This window comes from Crocuta crocuta, unplaced genomic scaffold (genome assembly GCF_008692635.1).
Source record: "Crocuta crocuta isolate KB4526 unplaced genomic scaffold, BGI_CrCroc_1.0 scaffold260, whole genome shotgun sequence".
Lineage (NCBI taxonomy): Eukaryota > Metazoa > Chordata > Mammalia > Carnivora > Hyaenidae > Crocuta > Crocuta crocuta.
This window is the reverse complement of record NW_027527525.1, coordinates 7,644,613-7,667,579: the sequence shown is the minus strand read 5'-3', so window position 1 is coordinate 7,667,579 and position 22,967 is coordinate 7,644,613. Positions and strand designations below refer to the sequence as shown.

At 42.5% G+C, this 22,967-nt stretch overlaps 1 protein-coding gene across 1 annotated transcript in view; it reads left to right on the top strand.

Annotated features, from left to right (window-relative positions):
* The window catches only part of DEPTOR (DEP domain containing MTOR interacting protein), a 93,280-nt gene that overhangs the window by 48,488 nt on the left and 21,825 nt on the right, over positions 1-22,967 (top strand). Inside the window, exons 5-8 of the mRNA XM_077764857.1 lie at positions 4,287-4,472; positions 6,336-6,470; positions 12,444-12,514; positions 14,421-14,525. Of these exons, the coding sequence (XP_077620983.1) occupies positions 4,287-4,472; positions 6,336-6,470; positions 12,444-12,514; positions 14,421-14,525 (497 nt within the window). The remainder of the gene's footprint in view (positions 1-4,286; positions 4,473-6,335; positions 6,471-12,443; positions 12,515-14,420; positions 14,526-22,967) is intronic.

Here is a 22,967-nt window from a genome sequence, read left to right as displayed (position 1 = left end):
AGATCCTCTGGTATTACATGGCTTCAGCTTTCTGGCTGTGACTGTTTCTTCTGTTTTATGTCTGATTTGATACCTAGCCAAGTCAAGTCCCTTGGGAATGCCACCAGTATAAAAGGGAAGTCTTCATAAGTCCCAGGAATTATAAATTGAATGAGTCAATAATTATCACTTTTCAATTATAACTGCAATTGTAATTTTTTTACCTCAATACCCAGGATTCATGGTCTCACTTCTTTGAAGAATGAAGAGGTGGAGACAAAATATAATAAGCAGCAGGCGAAAGTTTCTTTGAGTATAAGATCAGAAAGGAAGAATAGTATGAAAGCTGTCTTTACAGAGAATGGACATTTGTAAGTGAATGCCTGTGACTATAGGCAAGGGTCTTTGTTTAGAAGATTCTGGTCAGCCACCCCCTTCCCCTTGTTCCTTCACAGGTCCTACACTTAATGACTTGATAACTCTAGGTGCTGCCTTGTCCATTCCTGTTTGGCTTGTTCCCATTGTATGAGGGGCGGTCTGTGGCCATACCTTCCTTGTAGGTCATACTTTAATGAGTCTACTACTTATTTTTAGTTAGGTCTTTTTTTCAAATTCCTGAGAGGAACCTGAGTGGGAGTAGGTGGTGTCTGTTACATTCTTAAGAGCAACCTTATGCCTGAGGGGGTTTGCTGTGGTCAGACACTCCCGGCATTGTTCCAAAATAGTGTCTTCCCCACCCAGACCTCAGGTCCTCACCTTTCCCTCTCTAACTCTGAATCCCATCTTTTCCCTTAATAATATTAGATAATGAATGTCCACTTTGAATATCCTCTCTTATTTATTCCAGTTTAGAGCTTCATATTCTCAAGGAGCAAAGAATGAAATTTATCAAATTGTTCATGACACCACATTTACTCTGAATAAAAGTCCTGTATAGTGTCAGGATCTGCGAAGTGAAGAATGGGAACAGTCTCCANGAGTTTAGGTAATTTCTTCTGTGTTTAGCAAAAAGCAAGCCTCCTATGTAGCAAATGGTTTTTGTATTTAATATAGAGAATGTCATGTTAAAGTGTAGAAAGAGTCAACTCTTTTCTCTTTCTGGAATATAAACTATATGTCATTTAGCCATTGTTTATTTCTTGAGACTCTACATATGTAGCTTATGGCTATACACATGGCTTTCTTAATCTAGTTACTTCCTAAAATGTCCTGTGTCAATTTATTCCCTACTTCTTGTTTTCTTCTCTTCTGAGATTTAAACTTCTCCCAGTGGGACAGTTGCCAATCTAGATCTGGATATCTGGTTAAGATTTTATAGTTTTCATGAGTGAAAAGGTGACAGAATGTGTGGAAGATATTTGAAGTGTTCTTTGAAAGAAGGGCAGAAAAGGCAGAAGAAACAGGTTCTGTGCAGAAACTTAATTGCCCAAAGGCTGAAGTCAATCTTTATGAGTCTAAGAGCAAGAAGACTTAAACTACTAGATTTCAGTAGATTTCAGATGACATTCCGAATCTTTCACATCAATTATCCCATTTCTTCTTCACAGCAAAGCTGTGCAAACTTAAAATGTTTAGTGAATTGCCCAAATCACTCTGCTAGTCAAGTTGGTGAACTGGGATCAACAATGAGGTCATCTGATCCTAGAACAATTGCTTTTTATTGCATGCTACTAATTTCTAGAAGTTATTCAGCATAAGAAAATGTTCAGTAAAGTCCCAGCGTACTTGTTTTGTTATTATATGAAGCAGACTTTAGTATGGGCTTGAAAGGATAAGCAGAGCTCATCACATTCCGGCTGCCACGCTAAGATGGATGGCTGGGATAGTGTGCGCCACTTAGTAGGTGCTCACATTGTTGGATAAATGAATGGATGCCATGTGTGACTGATTGATGCTGTAATATGGCTTCTACCTGTGCTCTTTAAGCGTTTATAACTATGATTATCTGTTTTCTCCTAAGGCTACACTCACAAACAAAGCAAATGCACGGTATTCAATGTTCATGTCATTAAACTTTTAATGAGAGAGAGAGAAAAATAACCTTTTTAAAAGTAACATAATTCATTGAAAATAATGCGAGTGACACATGCAATTGTCACATTTCTATTCTGAGAGAATTGGACTCCAGCTCCGCCGGTCACACAGCTGGGGCATGAACACATGGAGATCCTCAGTTCACAATGTGGCTTCTCCTCAGGCACTAAAATCCAAATAAGTCCTTGAAAATTGAAGTGGGGCGTTAAATATAGTGCATCATAAAATTGAATTCCCAGAAGCCAAATGGCAATATATTCTCAGTACATGCTGGTAACTGTAAAAACAACAGTGGTTGTGAAAAAATAAAGGTATAATTGTTTGAGTTCTTACAATCTGCTTGCATTATGTTAAACAAGTGTGGTCTATGATCTCATCTAGTTTTTGTTTTCCCTGGTCATGTTTAAGGTCATTTATACTGTTGGAGAGAGAATATGATGAGTAAGGACTATTTAAATATAACCTTTTTTATCTTACTTTAGATGCTCAGTTTATCCTCCGAACCATAAGTAGCTGAGAGCTGGGGAGGTAGAGAATGGAGAACAGGGATGACTTCATCCCTTGGTCGGTGAGGCGATTAAATTGATAGTCAAATTTCCACTTCAATTAAAAACTTTTTAGGGGCACCTGGGTGGCTCAGTCTGTTAAGTGTCTAACTTCAGCTCAGGTCATGATCTCACGGTCTGTGGGCTTGAGCCCCACGTCAGGCTCTGTGCTGACAGCTCAGATCCTAGAGCCTGCTTTGGATTCTGTGTCTCCTTCTCTGTCTGCACCTCTCTCACTCATGCTTTATCTCTCTGTCTCTCTCAAAAATAAATACACATTTAAAAAATTCTTTTTAAAGTACTTTTAGCTATTATGGAATTTGTTTGGATTCAGAATTTTTTTCTGGATTTATTTATTAGCAGGGCCAATATTTTGTATAATTCACAGTCCAAAGAGAAAACAGTAGATGTTAACAAATGTATATAGAACTGTGTGTTTTCAGGTTGTAATTTAAGATACTATTGCCAAAGTCAACTTGAAGATTTAAAAAATCTTAATAAACTCAGAAAAGTTTGGCAGGAATAAATAACTTGCTCCGAAATTTTATTATAGTATTATTGAATGTAGTAAATGTATATAAAAATTTGACTAACCACAAAAGAACCACTCTTTGTAGATATCATATCAAAGTGTAATTGGCTTATCTCTTGGTCCAAGATGCATTCAGCATCTCCCAAATCCAAGGATGCGTTATTTATTAAGAACATGCAGAACTACCACTGAATTAAGTATATTTGTCTTTGTGGCCAACTCCATACACTTAGCCAAAGTGACTAGTTTATCACCATTTAAAAAGTGTGAAACACCCATATGAATCATTAAGTTAAATGTTGGCAGTGGACTCTCTTAATAGGAATCCACCTTTCTGAGACTCTGATATTCATGTAACCAGGAGAATTACTCATAGCAAATGGGCATGATAAAGATAGCTACTACCCAGGACTGCATTTGCTGACCCAGGAGGGTCATCCCATGAGCCCACAGATTGGTATAGGGGGAAGTGGTATAGACTAGCCACTAAACAGGTTAACGTTAGGTGTGTTCTGGATAAGCTGCTTCTCTACCCGTCACAGACTATTCACTGCCAGACTTTTATGGAGTACCTACTCTGAGCCAAGCACATGGTAGTCTAGGATTTCAAATGCCAGAATGATTAAGACACAGTATGGGCCCTTAAGCAGAGTGACTTAGTTGGGAGAAAGAGATGTGCTCCCCCCTACCACCAAAACAAACAAACAAACAAACAAATGGGTATGGAGTCTCTATTATTTTTGCAACTCTCTGAGTCTATAATTATTTCAAAATAAAAAGTTAAAAAATGAATGGACATGTTGCTATGGGACTAGCACTTTGCAGGGTACTGGGGACGCAAGGCTAAATGAAGCCATGATCACTGCCCCAGAGAGCCTAGAGGTGAGTGGCAAAGGCAGAGAAGTGAACGAACAATGCAGGTGCAGTTGGAGGGCTCAGATGGAGGTTCAGTAGGGGCTGAAGCAATACCAGGAAAAGTCTGACTTAGGTCAGGGGTGAGGTAAGGCAAAGCTTCCCCTGAGGAATTGATTAGCAAATTTCTAAAGTGCATGGGACCATGTGCGGATTACAAGCTGATACAGCATCTGTAGAATTAAACTCTTTCTTAAGACTTTTGCCCCCATTGGATGGAGTCTTCTGGCTGCAGGGCTCAGGGGCCAGGATGCCAGTCATGCTCTGTTGTTTCTCCTCTTCAGTGTCCAACAAGCACCCATTTGTGGACAGCAACCTTCTCTACCAGTTCAGAATGAACTTCCGGCGGAGGCGCAGACTCATGGAGCTGCTCAATGAGAAGTCCCCCTCTTCCCAGGAGACTCACGACAGCCCCTTCTGCCTGAGGAAGCAGAGCCATGACAATCGGAAATCTACTAGTTTTATGTCCGGTATGTCCGTTTCACCGTGTACCTGATCACATGCATTTGTCTTTTGAGAAACAGTATGATAATATCTCACCTTTGTGAAATTATTTTCTCCAGCACATTTTTATTTATTCATAACCAAAAAGTATGGGGTGGGGGTAGGGTCGGGGAAACCCGACATGACCAAAGTGTTCCTGGGCTGTCCACTTAGATGTCATGACGATCGTTTTATAAAATTAAGTATTTGCATTATACAAGACCTCTTCAGCTCTCATTTTACCTTACTTTTCATTGATAAGCAATTCTTATATATCATTAATTACCCAGTTTTCAAAATCATAGCACTGAAAAACTCTATGTTTTAATGGTGAATAAAGACTTCTGAGTGCATAGACAAATCAAAGACAGCTGATTGTCAACCTGTCATGAAGCGGTGACCCAGAACAAAGAAAAATTGTGAAAAGCAAACACAGGAGCTCCTAAAGTCTAGGATGTTACATGGAAGGTCAAACAGTCTGATATTTACATTGAGCCTTGACAGAAATGATGCTGACAGACGTTCACAAAGATAACCCCACTCATCTGGAAAAGGTTAACTTGATGTGTCATTTGAAGAAGAGGAGGTACTTAAAGGGATATCTTCAACTCCTCTGAAAACTTGGCATTGACTCAAGGACCTGGTTGGCCTAAGGTTTGGAAATTCTGGGCTTCACCTGAAACTCCAGGCACAATGAAAATGTGTGTCTTGAAAATGTGGTCATTTGTGGGAGGTGGCAGTTTTTATAGATGCAAGAGTTCTTGCAGCTGTATCTAGATCTTTCTGTGCCCTTGGCACTGAGCTAAGCTTATGTGCCTGAATTTTATTAATTCTCACAATACCCTAAAGAGGAAGCACTTTTCATATCTCCATTTTGTGGATGGAGAAACTGAGGCTTGGAACAATGGAAGGGCTTACCCAAGGTCACACCATTAGAAAGTGGTGGACAGAGCTGGCTCTCATAGAAGTTGTGTCTTAACTCAAAGTCTTATGTTACGCTCTCTCCTCCCTGCAAACACACACACACACACACACACACACACACACACACACGCATCACGTGTTCCCTCAGGGCGAATGCAGAGTAACTGTTCACATTCTTACCGGCACTAAGGTTTGCCGGTTTCTTGTGGGCCCAATAGACCCGAACACTGACACTGATGAGAAAGAGGATATAGTGGCTGCAGTCACCATAAAAGCCGGTAATTATTTTGCACTTTCCATGTTCCAGGCACTAAGGAGGATACTCTCTATGGCTTCTTTCGTTTGAACACACACCTTCTCCTCTCCCTGTTGAGAGACTCCAGCTCTGTGGCAAACAGAACCAGATCAGATCACTAAACTGCTGCCTCACATACACTGCCAGGGCCGAAATACGTGTTAATGTGTGTTAATCTCCCTCTTCCGTGGCTCTGGGTGATTCATGACTTGCTATTAGATCAAGAGGCATTTATTATTACTGTTAATCCAGTACGTGTATAGCTGGCAGTTAATTTACCCCCTTCCAGGGACTGCCTAGCATGGGCTTGGTCATTCTTGAAATACCGTTTTATACGGCTGAGTGCTTTCACGTACATTGTATAACCCACTCCTCGTACCGATCAGACTGCATTATTCCCACTTCACAGCTCGGGAAATTGAGACCCAGAGAACTGAGGCAAGTGGCCACGGTGATGCTATTTAGTGAGTGGGAGGCTGCCACTCAGATTCTTGCTCCTCTGACGCCAAGGCCAGGGTGCCTTTTTCTGGCACGTGTGACGCGCCTGCTGTGTCTGGTGGCTGGAAGCCCGCGTGCGCTAGGGAACCAAGGCCGCCACCCTCATGACTGTGTGTGTTTCCGGCCCGCACAGTGAGCCCCAGCAAGGAGATCAAGATCGTGTCTGCGGTGCGGAGGAGCAGCATGAGCAGCTGCGGCAGCAGTGGCTACTTCAGCAGCAGCCCCACCCTCAGCAGCAGCCCTCCTGTGCTCTGCAATCCCAAGTCCGGTGAGTGGCCGGAAGGCAGCCGTGACTGTGGGGGACTTGGGACACGCGCAGGCTGCGTTCCCTGGGAAGCAGATTCTCAGTCGGGGAGGCTAGTGCGTGGGAATCTTGTGACCGCGTGCTCATGGGGCCAAGTCCCGGTGAATGGAAGGGAAGCGCACAGATTTGGGCAGAGGGAGAATTGGGCTGCACTGACCCCAGGGGGAGCTCTGGAGATGGGGTGGCCCTTCAGAATTTTCCCAAATTGGGACTCAACTCTCGTAACCCCTAATGTTAACCAGTCTTTAGATGTTGGCTGCGCCTGGGAGGAGGGCATGACCTTGGGCAAGGCAGCTCCCTTCAGAGGTCGTTCCAAGGACAGTTGAAGGTATCCGCAGTCCCAGCAGCTGGGAGAAGCTCCTCTGTCCTGAAGAGGATTTGAGGAGATGCAAAGGTCTTTGGGGCCCCAGAACCCCCAAGGAAGAAGCACAGATCTGTGCAAAACCCAGCTATCCCCAGAAATGACACCTGATGCCTTGCAGTTTCAAAATCTACTCATCAGCCTCCATGGCTTTTGCATCCTGGAAAAAAAAAAAAGAAGAAGAGAAAAGAAATCTAGGCACAAAGATTGTTGATGAGCTTGTGCTTGGAAACAGTTCTTCCTTGACCCAATCAGTTCTTCAGCCCACGGGAACCTGTAACTCACAGATACTACCACCTTCTCAAAGTCCCATACCCACCTCTTTCCTAGGATTTGATTGCGTGGTCCATCATGGTAATAAGCATTGCCTTGAAAACACCCTTGACTCCATTTGTTTAGTGCCCTGTTCACCCTCGGTTCAGTATATCACCTTCAGGGAAGGGAATTCATTCCTTTTGCTCCTGTTTTTCCCTCATCACCAGATTTGGGGATTCAAAGATGAAAAGTCATGACTCCTTCCCTCAGTGAACATATCATTTCTTTGTGATGGGAGGTGGGAAGCATGTATTAGTGAGAATAAGGACAAATAGATGTTGTTCAAAGGGTTTTAAGAGAAAACTCTATTATCTCATGCCGTTATCTAAGCAAGAGGGTATTTTACTCTATCTTTTTTTTTTTTGCTACCTTCTGGATGATTAGCTGTAAGACTAGAGTCGTAAACTGCAGCAAATGAATGAAGAAACTTACTTCCACACTGACTCTGGCTGGAAAATCATTGAACCCCCATATGCTACCAGGTTTTTCAATTAATAGAACACTGGTGATAAGGTAGAATGAGAAAGGAGAGCTATATTCTTAGAACAAAGATCAAAATCTGACAGGTGTATCTAAAGTTAGAAGCAAAAGAGTTCAGTTTCCGGAAAGGGTCAGCTATGCTAAAGCCATTTTGCATGCTTCCCACCGCATACAATAGTAGAATGAGAACAGAGTGGTAATTACTTAAATGAGCTACACATCTACATTCCGAGAGGTGGGTTTGTATTGTTTCCTCTTTCTCCTTATGCCTTGTCTCAGAGGGAACCATTTACCGATAAGCAGGCAGCCAAGAAAGGTCAGGTTGCCTTTTTTGGGTCTCCATTGTGGTTGTCTCTATTGTCCTAATTGTGGTTTGTAAGTCCTACCTCTTACCCATATTCTGACAAGCTTCTCCCTCACTCTTAAGAGGGTTCCCAAGGTGCAGTGAGTTCATGTGAGATTTCCTTTTCCTCAAACAAATAAACAGACCTTCAGAGGTCTAAATAAATTATTAAATAAATGAATTAATCATTATATTTACATCTGGGTATATATTTTTAGTACTGTGTATAAATGTCCTAAGCCAGACCCCCAAAAAAAAAAAAAAGAAGTACAGATATTACCATGCTTGGTGTCCTTGTGATGAGTAAATAACTTCCCAAGGATTCAGAAAGAGACAGCTAAAACATAATCCCTGGGCTTCAAGGTTTCTATCTCTTCAAACAGAAGAAAGAGAATGTGTATTAAAGTCAATATTTTTATGTATAATTTATTTTATTTTATTGGTATGGTGGGCAAATATTACAATACAGTGTGAGTCAAAACCATGATGAACTATCATCTCACACCTGTTAGAATGGCTGTTATCAAAAAGATAAAAAATAACAAGTACTGGCAAGGGTGTGGGGGAAGAGGGACCCTCATGCATTGTTGCTGGGAATGCAAACTGGTGCAGCCACTATGGGAAACAGTATGGGGGTTCCTCAAAGAATCAAAAATAGAACTACCATGTGATCTAGCAATTCCACTTCTGGGTATTTATCCAAAGGGAAGGAAATTACTAACTCGAAATATTACCTGCACCCCATGTTCATTGCAGCATTTATTTACAATAGCCAAGACATGGAAACAAACTAAGGGTCCATTGATCGATGAATGCATAAAGAAGATGAGGTGTAATTATACACAATGGAATATTACTCAGCCATAAAGAGAAGGAAATCCTGCTATTTGCAACAACATGGATGGATTTTGAGAGCATTATGCTATGTGAAATGAGTCAAACAGAAAGGCAAATGGGTGGTCTCACTGATGTGTAGAATCTAAAAAGAAAAAAATGAATTCATATATATAGAGAACAGATTGGTTGTTGCCAGAGTTTGGGTGAAGGTGGTCAAATGGTACAAACTTCCAGTTTTAAAATAAATAAGTCCTGGGGTGCCTGAGTGGCTCAGTCGGTTAAACCTCAGACTCTTTTTTTTTTTTTTAATATTTTATTTATTTCTAGGAGANTATTTATTTCTAGGAGAGAGAGAGAGAGAGACAGCGTGAGCAGGGGAGGGTCAGAGAGAGAGGGAGTCACAGACTGAAACAGGCTCCAGGATCTGAGTGGCAGTCAGCACAGAGCCCGATGCGGGGCTCGAACCCACGAACCGCGAGATCATGACCCAAGCGAAAGTCGGACGCTTAACCGACTAAGCCACCCAGGCGCCCCAGTTAAACCTCAGACTCTTGATCTCAGCTCAGGTCATGATCTGGGGGGGCTTGTGAGCTTGAGACCCACATCAAGCTCTGTGCTAACCATGCAGAGCCTGTTTGGGATTCTCTCTCTCTGCCCTTCCTCTGCTCTCACTCTCCCTCACTCTCTTTCTTTCTCTCAAAATAAATAAAATTTTAAAAATAAAATAAATAAGTCCTGGGACTTATTTATAAATAATATACAGCATGGTCACTATAGTTAATCATACTGTACTGTGTATTTGAAAGTTGCTAAGAAAATGAATCTTAAAAGTTTTCATCACAAGAAAAGAAAGTCGTAACTATGTGAAGTGAGGGATGTTAACTAGACTTATTGTGGTGACCACTGCACAAAACATATGCATATATTGAGTCATTATGTTATAACCTGAAACTAATGTAATTTTATATGTCATTATACCTCAGTAACAAGAAAGAGAATGTGTATTAAAATAAGTGGTCAGACTGTCAAATATTACAGTATGTGTGATTTCTATATCCAAATTCATATACCCAGACAGGATTATGGGGGGTAGATGTGGGACAGAGAATTGGAAGGTCTCAGTCCTCATCCATGGCTCTCTTCTCTTACATCCGGTTCATCTGAGAGCTCCTTCTCTTGATATTTGATGTACTCTCTTTTTTTGGGGAGGAACATAAATTCATTTTCTCTTTTATGAGCTTCCTGAAAGTAAAAGTAATCATCCTGGTCATGTCATCTAAACAAGAAGCCCTTCACTGCCTTTAACTGAGAGGGTGTTTGTTAGGGCCAAGCTACCTGGTGGGTCATCTAGGTCTCGCCCTAGACGCTGCCTTTTCTTTTTCTACTGCACACGTGCTCCAGGACTGGCATCTGACCTCTGAATGCTGCCAGCAAAGGGAATTGGAGGCTCACACTTTGCCGGGTTAGGGGCCTGGCCATGGCCCCTCCAGTTTCTTTGTGACCCCCAAGTTCATGATCTCTGAATAACTGGGTTAGGATGTCCCTGGCTTCCCATTTGCTGGCTTCTCTGGAACGCTGTAGCAGTCCCCTCTCCAGTGCTTAGTGAGCACAGGATGGATGGATGAAGTTCATTACCATGGTCGCCCTATTGCCTTTCCGTGGGATCACTTATCCAAGTCAACCACAACCTGGAAGCAGATGATCCTCCTTCTAATATAGTGTCAGAAGGTCAATAGTGGCCTTAGGCTCTGTCACTTGCCTCACTTTGTCTCATCACATAGGCATTTTATCACCTCACTTCATCACAGGAACAGTGAGTACAGGACAATGAGGTATTTTGAGAGAGAGAGAGAGAGACTACTTCACATGACTTTTATTACAGTGTATTATTATAATCGTTCTATTTTTTTTTTACTGGTTATTGGTGCTGATCTCTTACTGTGACTAATTTATAAATGAGGCTTTATCATCATAGGTATGTATGTATAGGAAAAAATGTAGTGTGTGTAGGGTTCAGTACTGTCCCGTGGTTTCAGGAATCCACTGGGGGCCTTGGAACGTATCCCCACAGGTAAGGAGGGGCTACCATATGGGCAGGTTTTTAGGTAGCTGGCAAGTCAAGAAATGGCTGCCATCTTTGCTGTCTTGTAGGCAACAGCAGCGAGCTGATAAGAAGAGATATCTGAGGAGGCCAACACATTACTACCTTCCAAGGATGCTGAGTCCTTTCTTCTGCTTATAGAGAGGGCGTAGCACGGGAGGAACCATGGAGTACCATGGCTGATGGGTGCTGGCATCAAATGCCCGAGTTTGAATCCTGATTCTGCTGCTTATTAGGTTGAGACCTTGAACAAAGCTATTGAAGTTTTCTCTCTTTTCTTTTAAACATTTTTTAAAATTTATTTATTTATTTCTGTAAGAGAGAGAGCACATAAGTAGGGGAGAGGCAGTGAGAGAGAGAGAGAGACAGAATCCCAAGTAGGCTGTGGGCTATCAGTGTGGAGCCCGATGCAGGGCCCCATCTCATGAACTGTGTGATCATGACCTGAGCCAAAATCAAGGGTCAGTCAGATGCTTAATTCACTGAGCCACCCAAGCAACCCAAAGCTATTTAACTTTTCTAAATGTATGTTTTCCCACTAAGAAAATAGGGACAATGAGGAGCCTAACTAAATAGTACTCATGACGATTAAATGAGAGGATATATTCGGAGTATCTAGCAGAGTGCCTAGCACATGCTGCGTACGCAGAACATTTCTCTAGTATTACCGCTCAGGGAGAACGGCAGTGAATGTGTGCATGCAGCCTGGGATGTTGATAAGGAAGTAAGTGAGGCTTGGGTGAGTGGGACGTGTGCAGTATGTTAGCTCTTGAAACATGGTTATCACACTGCTAGAGTCAGGTTTTTCTCTTAACTTTGACCTGAGAATATGTATCAGGATTCTGAAGAAAAAACTATGAGAACTAGAAAACCCTTTCTTTTTTCTTTCTTTTTTAAAAAAATTTATTTCTTTTTGAGAGAGAAAGAGCACAAGCAAATGGGGGAGGGGCAGAGGAAGGGGAACAGAGGAACCCAAATGGACTCTGTGCTGACAGCAGTAAGCCCGATGTGGGGCTCGAACTCATGAACCATGAGATCATGACCTGGGCTGAAGTTGGTCGCTCAACCAACTGAGGCACTTGGGCATCCTGAAAACTTTTTCTTTTCTTCTTCTTGTTTTTTTTTTGGATTCTAAGGTGAGATTTACTTAACTTTGATAAAAACTTCCAAACTGTCATGCACAATGGCTGTGCATGTCTGAAAACTTTTTCTTTACAGAAAAATATCAACCCTCTCCTTATCCCCACCACTGGCATCCACTGGCATCTGGCTTCCCTTCACCCTGTGCCGTTTCTTTCCATGGCTCTGTAAGTTAGGCTTAGGGTTATTCATGTTTGCTAATATTTTGACTGTATTCAGCTGGAATATAAACTGTGAGGCAGTGATCTTTGCCACACGTGCTCGCTGATGGTCTTATGAGAGGCAATCAGTGAATTTCTGCTGAATGAATGATCAAGGGGCCAGAAGGGTTTGCACCTTGACCTCGTGTCTGTCTTACAGTGTTGAAGAGACCCGTCACTTCGGAAGAACTCCTCACTCCCGGAGCTCCATATGCAAGGAAGACATTCACGGTAGGCTCACCATTTGGGTTTTTCCCCTGCTCGTTTTCTGTGTCATGTCAACATGCCAGTGTCTCAATGTGTAGCTGAGGGATAGAACTGAAAACCTTCTAGTTTTCCTTTTGTTCGGGGATATAACCATAAGGGTGGATTTTCTTGACCCTTAGGCACTAAAATGCATTAGGACTTGACATGATTTTTGATAAATACAGCATTTTCAACTCTTTTGATGAGGCCTTAAGAAAAAAATTTCCATTACTTAGTCTAATATCATTACAGACTTGAAGGCAAATGCTGGTGCAAATAATGCCAATGATTCCTTCTGTGTTACAGTTAATCCTAACAATCATTTTAGATATTAGAAGAGTCTTTAGGGGAAAAAGAAAACCAGGGGATGATTCGTTCTACCACGAGGAATGTTGCCTCTGACAATGCGAAGTTATACCCTCACAGGATTTGGGAGCACCGTGTGCTGGTGAGCACCACTTGGCCACCTGCTGCTTCTTGGAGGTTCTCCAGCCTTCTTTCTACAACTACCAGCCCCAGTGGCTTTCTTCAGACAGAATCTGAGTGCTCTGCTTGACAGCACCTCACCCTCTCTCCTTCTCCAGCCTCTTTCTATCAGTCTCTACACAAAACCACATCAACATCCTCTTTAAAACATGTCTCCTCTTCCTCCAGCCTTCTAGCTTCTGTTTTATTACCNGAAAAAAAAAAAAAAAAAAAAAAAAAAGTCTTTCCACACCTGTTCAGGCTGCAAACATTTGTCAAGGACTCCTTCATGTTCTGGGCACTGAGGAGTTTAGATAGGATGGGCCCAGTCAGTGTGAAAAAAGCTCCAGAAATATGTCTGTACCAGGGGAAAAAGTGAACTATACCTTTGGAAGTGAGACCAGGTAGAATGAACTAATACCAGTAAACCCTAAAGCCAGTGAAGGTTAAGCAGTGGACTCTTGATTTCGGCTCAGGTCATGATCTCACAGTTGGTGAGATTGAGCTCCTCATCAGGATCCTGCTTGGGATCCTCTGTCTCCTTCTCTCTCTGTCCCTCCCCAACTCATGCTCTCCCTCTCTCCCTCTCTCTCTCTCAAAATAAATAAACACTTTAGAAAATTGCATTTGCTTCCCTGCCTTGTCCTCAGTCTCCAGCAATCGAGAAATAGTTGATTATAATTTTAAGTATTTTTTTTTGTCTTAAATTTAAATGCCAGCATTGCTAGTGATTGTGAATGTGTTTCATTTGTATTTCAGTGGGGGTACATATTAAAGACCTTTCTTGGACCTGCGCAGGGAATGTAACTGCCAATTCTAAAGATTCTGTAGGGAAAGGCACCCTCCAGTTTCAAACAGCTTTTGGGCTAGCACCTCTTTGTAAATTGTGAACTTTATGTACTTATTCACTTTCTTTTCTTGGTAGAGATTGTGTTTCAAGACAGCTAAAAGCTTCCTATTTCCCCCTGTTAGTAATATAAATTGTTTCTTTGGACTTGAAGGATGTAGCAAGATCATCAAGAAAGTATCTTTTTGGGCCTTGGGGAAAAGAGTAAACTTGGAACAGAAATTGTGTCTGGAGAGAAATTTCAGCCATGTTTTCATAGTCTTGTTTCCATTTGAGCCTGATATTAATTTGCATAGCAGCCTAAGAAAGAGGCATTCGGCCAGTTATTTGCTGAGTAGTGCCCTCACAGAGGAAGCTTCTTTCTGCCTAACAGGTGTCCCTTGGCCACCTTTTCTGCATAGATGCGCCTGTGTTTGTGATAGAAGCAAAGTGTTCTGTTCTCCTGAGAAGATACAGATGGAGTGGGGAAGAGATATGCCAGGGTGTATACTTAATCCTGGACTGGTTTTCTTTCTTTTGAAAACAGGCAAATTGCCAGGGACCATCTCCTAGATTGCTAATTGTGGTTTTCCTCTCCAGATTGTCGGTGACGCCGTTGGTTGGGGCTTTGTGGTCCGAGGGAGTAAGCCATGCCACATTCAGGCCGTGGACCCCAGTGGCCCTGCGGCGGCAGCGGGAATGAAGGTACCTCCAATCCAGCAATGTCTAAATACCTCTAGCCTTCGTTTCCTTGTTTGCTTTATCTCCCTGAGTGTTTTGCTCTCATCTTGGTCAAGTTTCCTCTTCCCTTTCTTAAGAGGGTTGAAATGAAGCCAAGAGTGTGATGTAGCAGCTAGGAGGGAGAGGTTTACTATTGCTTTGATGGTACCTCATTGGTCTCCAACCCCACCTTGGGTTTTCGCCTCTCTCCCCTTAACCAACACTGAGTTTGAACATGAAGTAGTTGCTTTTTGCTTAAATCTTATATAATAGCTCTACTGCTTTGGTTATATACAAAGTATATTGCTGGAGGATTTATGCAGCCAGGGGAACATGCTTAGACCATAGGAGGCAGCAAATAGTGAGAAAAGGAAGGCAGAAGTGATTGAACTAGGAAGAGGAGATCTGAGTTCCCATTTTGGTTCTGCTAATTTCTAGCTCTTTGACTTTGGATGAGTTCTGGAACTATCTCAGAGCCTGTTTCCTTCTCTCTGAAACAATAATCTTATTTCCTTCTGCTGTTTTGTGGATTAAATACATGGAAACACTTTATAACGTGCAACTCAGGAGACAAACATCAAAAAAGTTGAATGAATTGTGAAAGGTATTTGAAAATAACTTTTTGATATTTTTTGGTGCTAAAGTAATGCATCTAGAGTTAAGAAGGTTTAGAAAATACAGACCAGCAGGAAAAAAAAATAATAATTGCCTATAATCTTTCATGAGTAAGAGATAACCACTATCAGCATTGACTTTAAGCAGCTTTGGGGTGCCTGGGTGGCTCAGTCGGCTAAGCATCTGACTTCAGCTCACGTCATGATCTTGCGGTTTGTGGGTTGGAGCCCCACATTGGGCTCTGTGCTGATAGCTCAGAGCCTGAAACCTGCTTCAGATTCTGCGCCTCCCTCTCACTCTGCCCCAACCCCACTCATGCTCTCTCTCAAGAATAAATAAACATTAAAAAAATTTTTAAAAACTTTAAGCAGCTTTATTGAGTGTAAGTGACATACATTAAAGCATAGCTCTGTTGACACTTTGATGTATAGTCTTCCAGACTACTTGTATGACATATGCACATATACATACGTGCATATACAAAGATATATGTATTTATATCTATGCATTGGTTTCTTAAGCTTTTTTAATTGAAGTGTAATTAACATATAAATGTTAAATAAATGTTGTATTAACATATAAATGTTTCAGGTGTACAACATAATGATTTTACAGTTCTATAGATTACTCAGTGCTCACTAGGGTAAGTGCAGTCACCATCTGTCATGTTGCTTTTATTTATACGAAAATATACTATGCTATAAGAAGACATTGAGAGCATTGGTTTTCTGCTTCAAAACACCCTTACATAGCCCAGTTTTGTTCTGTCGTCTGTAAAACAGTTTGCAGCGGACTCTTTATGTCTTTATTATCTGGGCCCTTGGGAGGCGACAGACGGTTTGAAAGCTACAGATCATTCCTCTGCTTGTTTCTTCTACACTCTCATCCTCTCCCAGAAGTCCTTTTCCTGGAGCAGGAAACCAGTAAAGCTAGAGACATGACTTGGATCCTCATAGCTCTGATTTCCAGCACTTACCATCCGGCATTGGTTTACCCACTGGCAAGGAAAGGGGGGCAGCAGAGACCAGCTCAAGGGTGCACAGGGCACAGATCACAGCCAGCCTGGGTAATCAGTGAGCGCTGTATGAGGAGGGGCTCACTCTGCGCCCTGATTTGAACACCTCATTCACACAGCAAGCCACAGGCTCACCAGGTCCTGTGCTCTGGACAAGTTGCAGAAGGCCTCTTGGCCACGTCTGTCCGAGTGACAGGCCCTTCCTTCCTACCTCCTTGGTCTGCAGTGGGCATAGCACCAAAGAAACTCGGAGCAGGAAAGTTGGCCGGGAGCACAAAGGGCGAGCATTTGTATCTGTGCCGAGGCTGAATTTATCATTTTCTAATGGAACTCTTGGCTGGGGGAAGAGTTTTGTGTTTTATTTCCATAGTAAAGCACCTAGTATAAGTTATTTTTGGCAGAGTTCTCTAGTACTGAGCATGCACTCACTTGCATGGGGCTCTGACTTAAGGCATGTTTGCTTTGGGGAAAGCAGTGGATTTACACTGTAGCTAAAGACCTTGTTTTGTTTGCTCATGTAACCGATCTTAGTCCATCTTCATTGATTAATGTGAATGACATGTAGGTATTGTCAGTCAGTCATTTAACTCCTTAATGTTATACACCCTGATAGGTGGGTAATCTGATGCATGGTTTTCAATTTCACAAGCTAATACTTCACAAGGTTTATACTCTAGTTTCTCAAGGGGTGTGTAGTGGTTTTCATATGTTTTAGAGAAGTACAGAATTTCTTCGAGCAATCTTTCCTAGAGTTGTGTTCTCCAGCTCTCTGGTCCAGCAAAATACCCTGACCTGAGTTTCTGTGATCAAAACAGTTTTTAACTATTGTATACTTTATCCCCCTTTTGGGAATTCACAAAGCACATTAGCATATTGAACATTCTGGTAAGTCTAGCAAGCAAAATAAATTGTTTAAATTGTCTAACATAACATTTTATCACGTAATAAAAACACTCAAACGGAATCTTAGGATTGTTAACATAAAGCAATAAGACTGTTCAGGTCAAACTCTGTGTTGGGTTGAATATACAGAGATATATTTTTGATTGTACTGCTGGTTGAATGAAGGTGACAGAGAACATCATGCTTTTCCATATAACTTAACTGTGTGATATATTACTTCGTATATTATTTTCTCCTAGAAAACACTGAATTGTTTCCTTGTTTATGATATCAATTTGCCATGAAATAACGCCACTTACTTAAAAATCCATTTGAATAATCTGGTCCTAGAGGTTTATTTCCACCGCCCTGGCACGTTGCTGTGGCCGTTTGCACATGTCTGGTACAACTGCCGGGCGGTATGTGTGGTTGCACAGCGCTCTGGGCAGGGGGGGCGGGGGGGGGGCACACCTCCCAGAGGGGCTTGCCCGCTGACCTGGGCGATGATTGGCCTGCTCGGTTGGGCTAGAAGAAATGAGCCCACATTCTGACCAGACCTCCTTTTAGCACCTGTGACTGGCAAGAGCCGCCCCGGTATGATGTCAAGTGCCTTACTTTGTCTTCAGAGCCCTTCTCTCTGTGGAATTCCAGGCTTACCCCTCGGTCACAGTCCTGGTTTTCTTCTGCTTTCTGATGTGGACAGAGCCTTGCGCCTGAGCCTTAGTGACTGTGGTTGCTGAACTTCACTACTTTACTTGCCAAAACAGATCATTTTGTGGCTGTTTCCCACGTGTACCATGCATCTCTTTTATTTCACCTTTTTACAGGGATTGCAAAGTTTTGCGATGTGGGCCACCAGCCTGTGGATGGGACAGACCCCAGACTGAAGAGACTGAGGGCCGTTTTCCCTTATGAACATTTCTAGACTTTCCCAGTCCCAAAGGAGAGCTCGTTGCCCCATTTAAATGGAATCCTTAATCCATCATGAGAGGAGACCTTCACATGTATTAAAACTTGCTTCTGGAAGAACTTCAGAGAACATGGGTCCTCTAGGGGAGTGATAAGGTCTACTCCAAGTCTCTCCTGGACTGGAGTAGAGTAATCTGGGACCTTTGTGCCTGGGTCACCTAGCCCCGTGGCTCCACATCGCTTCACCCTGCCGCTCTGCTCTGCTGACTGAGCCAGGTGTGGCTGGATCAGGCAGTGAGGCTGCAGAGTGGGATTGCTGGGAAGCAGGGAGGGGACCTAAAAATATGGAAAGCAGGGAGGGTTCCAATCTGACCTCAGTTGTAAGTGGAATTGAGTTTTAGATGTTTTCGTCCATTATTAAACTTTTATATGATCTCAAGCTTGTTTGAAAAGTTTGTCTTTGGGCGCCTGGGTGGCTGTGTCGGTTAAGTATCTGACTTTGGCTCAGGTCATGATTTTAACAGTTCGTGAGTTCAAGTCCCACATCAGGTTAGCTCCCGCCCTGCTTTGGATGAGCTCGAGCACTGGGTGAGCCCCCAGTTCTCTTCTCTCTCTCTCTCTCTTCCCCCTTGCTCCCTTGAGCCCCTCCTCAAAAAAAAGTGTGTCTTTATTCCGGTAAGTTCCTCCCCTTCCTTTTGGATTACCTGTTCTCCATTTAGTGAGAGCATGTTTGTTCCCAGAGACTTAAATGGGCAGGGATGTTACAAGAGACCCAAAACTGTTACTTTATTTTTAGTTTTGTCTGAATCAAGACCCTCAAGAAAAAGAGAACAGTTAGTTGCATCTTTTCTAATCAGGTGGCTGTGTTGTCTCCTACCACTCTCCTTGCTTCCCTGCCTACAAAACAACAGCTGTGCGGCCATCAAAATCCTCACCTGATGTGGCATCTTTGGATCTGGAGCTGTTTTTCTTTAGAGTCTTTTGTTTAAACGATGAAATCTATAAACCTCCAGCTCAGGGGACCTTTCATGGGGCATTACAACTCTAGAATGGAGTGTGAAATATGGCCAGCCTCAAAAGTTTAGTCAACCATTGAATGCATTTTCAATTAGGGGCGGTTGTTTGCTATACTTTCTCTTTGGCAACTCTTCACTCATCTGCTAGGAATTCCATAGCCATAGACCATGGTTCATTTCAAGGCAGAGTGGGGAGGAGGGAAGAAGAGGAGAAACCAGAATTTATTGTCTTCTGCGCACCTGACCCTGTACCGTGGCAGGCCCTTTCTGTACACAAGGCCATATAATATCAGCATCTGAACACTAAAATCCTGAGGAAGAGATGGGTCCAGGAGGAATAATTCTATTTCTTCCCCAAGACCACAGGCTACAGTCTAGTGACTATCACTTAATTTTTTTAATGTGTATTAATTTTTGAGAGAGAGCTTGAGCAGAGGAGGGACAGAGAGAGAGAGGAAGACACAGAATCTGAAGCAGGCTAACGACTATCACAAACATGGTATCACATCGCAACCTTAAAGGACACCCCCTTTTTTTCCCTCTTAATCCTATCAAGTTGAAACCCATTTCTGGGCAACGTGCTACATTAGAACTTTATTTTACATAATCCTCTAGTAGCTGTTCTCCACTATAGTCAGGGCAGAATTTTTACATTTCACAGATACATCATAATTGTATTTATGTCTGCCCTCAAGTAAATTGAATTAAGTGAATTAAGTGACTCTGGCACTTAAAATCCTCTAACGGCTTCCCATTACAATGAGAATAAGTTCCAGATGCCTTCCCATGGACTACAGTGTCCATGATCTGGACCCTACTCAGAATAACAATATTTCCTACCCTGTTTTGCTTAAAGCTCCATTGGCCTTGCCTCTGTCCCTCCCAAATACCAAGCTTTCCTGCCTAAGGCTGGGTGACTGGTTCCACTGTTGTCATTCAGGCCTCAGATTAATGTCAGGTTTTCAGAGGAAGCTTCCTTAAAGACCCTGTGATATTCTCCTTATCTTCTTCCAGTTACTCTTTATCATATTACTCTGTCTGATATTTTCAAAACATAATATTTATCAGAATCTGAACATAGTACTTATATGGTTATTAGCTATCTGTCTCTAGTAGCTCCGTAAATATAGGGACCTTGTCTGTCTTAAATACTGTATTCTCAGCATTTAGCACAGTTCTTGACAATTTAGTATGTGCTGGAAACACATTTGTTGAATGAGCCAGTGAATCGGTGCTCTTATAGAAAGGCTGAGGAATTCACCCATTGAACACCTGCACTGTGTCCTCACACATTTCATATGCATTCCCTCTTTTGTTCTTCTTATCACTTCTGAAGGTGGGCGGGTTTTGTGCTTCCGACTTTGCAAATGAGGAAACTGAGACGCAGTTAATCTCTTTCCTGAAGTCACCTAGTTTACAAATGTCAGAACTAGATTCAAACCTGGTTTCTCTGCCCTAAAGCCCTACTATTGCATTATTTCAAAACAAACAAACAAACAAACAAACCCATGAGGCAGAGCCTAATAGATGATATATCCCAATAAAACCTTGAACTCTAAACTGCTCATGGGCTCATGACCTTTGATGTCTCTTGTGGGAAGAATCTGTATTTAATTCAAAATGCATTGTTTGGGTGGTCACGTGCTCACCTGCGTTGGCTTGAAGATCAAATAAATAATTTTTATTCTTGGCACCAACCTCTCACTTGGGTCAACGCTAGATCTTACGGGGTCACCCAAGTGAAAGGTGCAGAATATTCACTTTTGTTAGTCTGACAAATACTTGTCAGAGCAAACTATTCAGCCTTCACACTGTGAAGGAATTTGAGCCATATTTACAAATAAGGAACAAAAGATATCCTTGCTCTTTTCTGGAAAGTTTGATTTTTTTCTGGCGGGAATAATTAAATCCTGTGAGAAACAGTGTTCAAGTTTTTCACGCAACCAGTGCCAACTCTGGGAGGGAGTTCAAGACTCTGGGCTGCTTCTCTTGTTTCCTGCTGTGCTGAATTGATGGATGTGGATTTATGGGGCCTCTTTTCTCTTTGTTTGTTTCTTTGCATGTTTATATAGAAACAGAACTATCTGAGTCAGAGCAAGGCCTTAGTGGTCATTGTGTTCTCTTTTTATCCCTTTCAAAAAGTCCTATTTCTTTCTTATACGGAGGAAAAAAGCAACAATTCTGTGTTTTGGACTTTCCTCCTTATAGCAACAAACCTGTACATTCCATGGAATTTTCCTTCTGAACCAGGAGAGGCCACGTTAGGCAAACCATCTGAAGTTCCTAATTAATTTAGCCAAGACAGTGTGGGCACCACAGCAGCAACTTGTGGGATGATGATCAGCACAGATGAAAAAAATGCATCTGTTAACTGTATTAAACACGGTTCCTTTCCAGTTGAGTTCAGCAAAGTCATGTGTGGAAATAAAAGGTCTTATGTCCCGTGCTACACCTCTGGCTGTGTCGTCCCTTAGTTGACAGAAAGTGGTAGGGTCAGTGTCCCTTTGCTTACCACGGGGTGTGACTGGGGTGGGGAGAGAAATGGCTACTCTGCCTGGGGGGCCCTGACTGCACGAAAGGCCACTTCTCAGGGCCTCAGCTCAGAGTCCGTAGCTGCTCTGTGCCCTTGCTGACCAGGGAGTTGTCTTCATGCCAGGCTCTGACAGCCCTCCCGAAGCCAGGGCAACTCCACACCTCGGTTCCGTCGGTATTTCCTGACTCCCACCAGGCACCGGAGCGTGTCTCAGGCCTTTAAGGGATCTTCAGTCTAGAGAAGGAAAGAGACATTAATCAAATAATTCCACTCTTAAATATATAATTATGAACAGATGAATGCAATGAAGAAAAGGACAGGAGTTTCTGATTTTTGTAGGACAGTAGGAGAAATGACAGGGAACACTTACCCCAGGGAGAATGCTTGAGCTGAGACCTGAGATCTAAAGAATGGATAGAAGTCAACTGAGCCTGAGTGTGTCTGTGCACTTTGTGTGTGTATATGTGTGTGTGTGTGCATTGTGTACACATGTGTACATGTACATGGTTGCAATTCGTTCACATGGGTAGGTGTGCACGCACACACATACACACACAAACATTCACATAGGGCTTATTCCGTATAGAAGAAACCTAAAAAAGCAACATGGTTCCTTGGAAGAAAAGAATGGAAGCCATGACCAGATTGTAGTGTGAAGAGGAGTTTGGAAGGAGGGGTAGCAATGAGTTAGGGCAGAGTGTTCTTTTTCTTTTTTTTTGTTTTAAAGGTTTATTTTTGAGAGATAGAGAGAGCATGAGTGGGAGAGGGGCAGCATTTGTGCGCACGCAAAAGAGAGTCCAGGCTCTGAGTTGTCAGCACAGAGCCCAGTATGGGGCTTGAACCCACAAACCATGAGATCATGACCTAAGCCAAAGTTGGACGCTTAACCAACTGAGTCACCCAGGTGCCCCAGGCAGAGTGTTTCTTAACTATTTGCTATTATTTTTCCCTTAAGGAGCCCTTTTAAGACATTTTCCCCCCTAATCATCCCTCCCATGAAATTTGAGTAACACAGATACCCTATATACCTGTTTATGTTTCTGTGTATGTGTGGGTGTGAGTGTATGCTTTATGCAAGAAAAAGGAATATTTTTTCACACTCCAGGAGAAAGTTTTTCCCCTTTGGGAGAATGCATGAGTTAGGAAGAAAAGCTTAAGAGCTTTTTATAAAATTGTGTTAAATTGAGGCGCCTGGGTTATGACCAAATATACAGCTTTTAGGTATATAGTTTGACAAGTTTTATCAAATGTACACACCTGTGTAACTATCATCAGAACATAGAACATTTCCAGCACTCCAGAATCTCCCAGAAGCATATCTAACTGATCTCGGCCTGTTTTTCTCCTTCCGTCCATCTGACCCATCCCATTCCCTTATTTCATGGCCCATCCCATGTTCCCCTGAGGGCTTGAGTTTCTGTCCCCCCCCCCCCCCAAAATGGGGCCAAATTATAAGA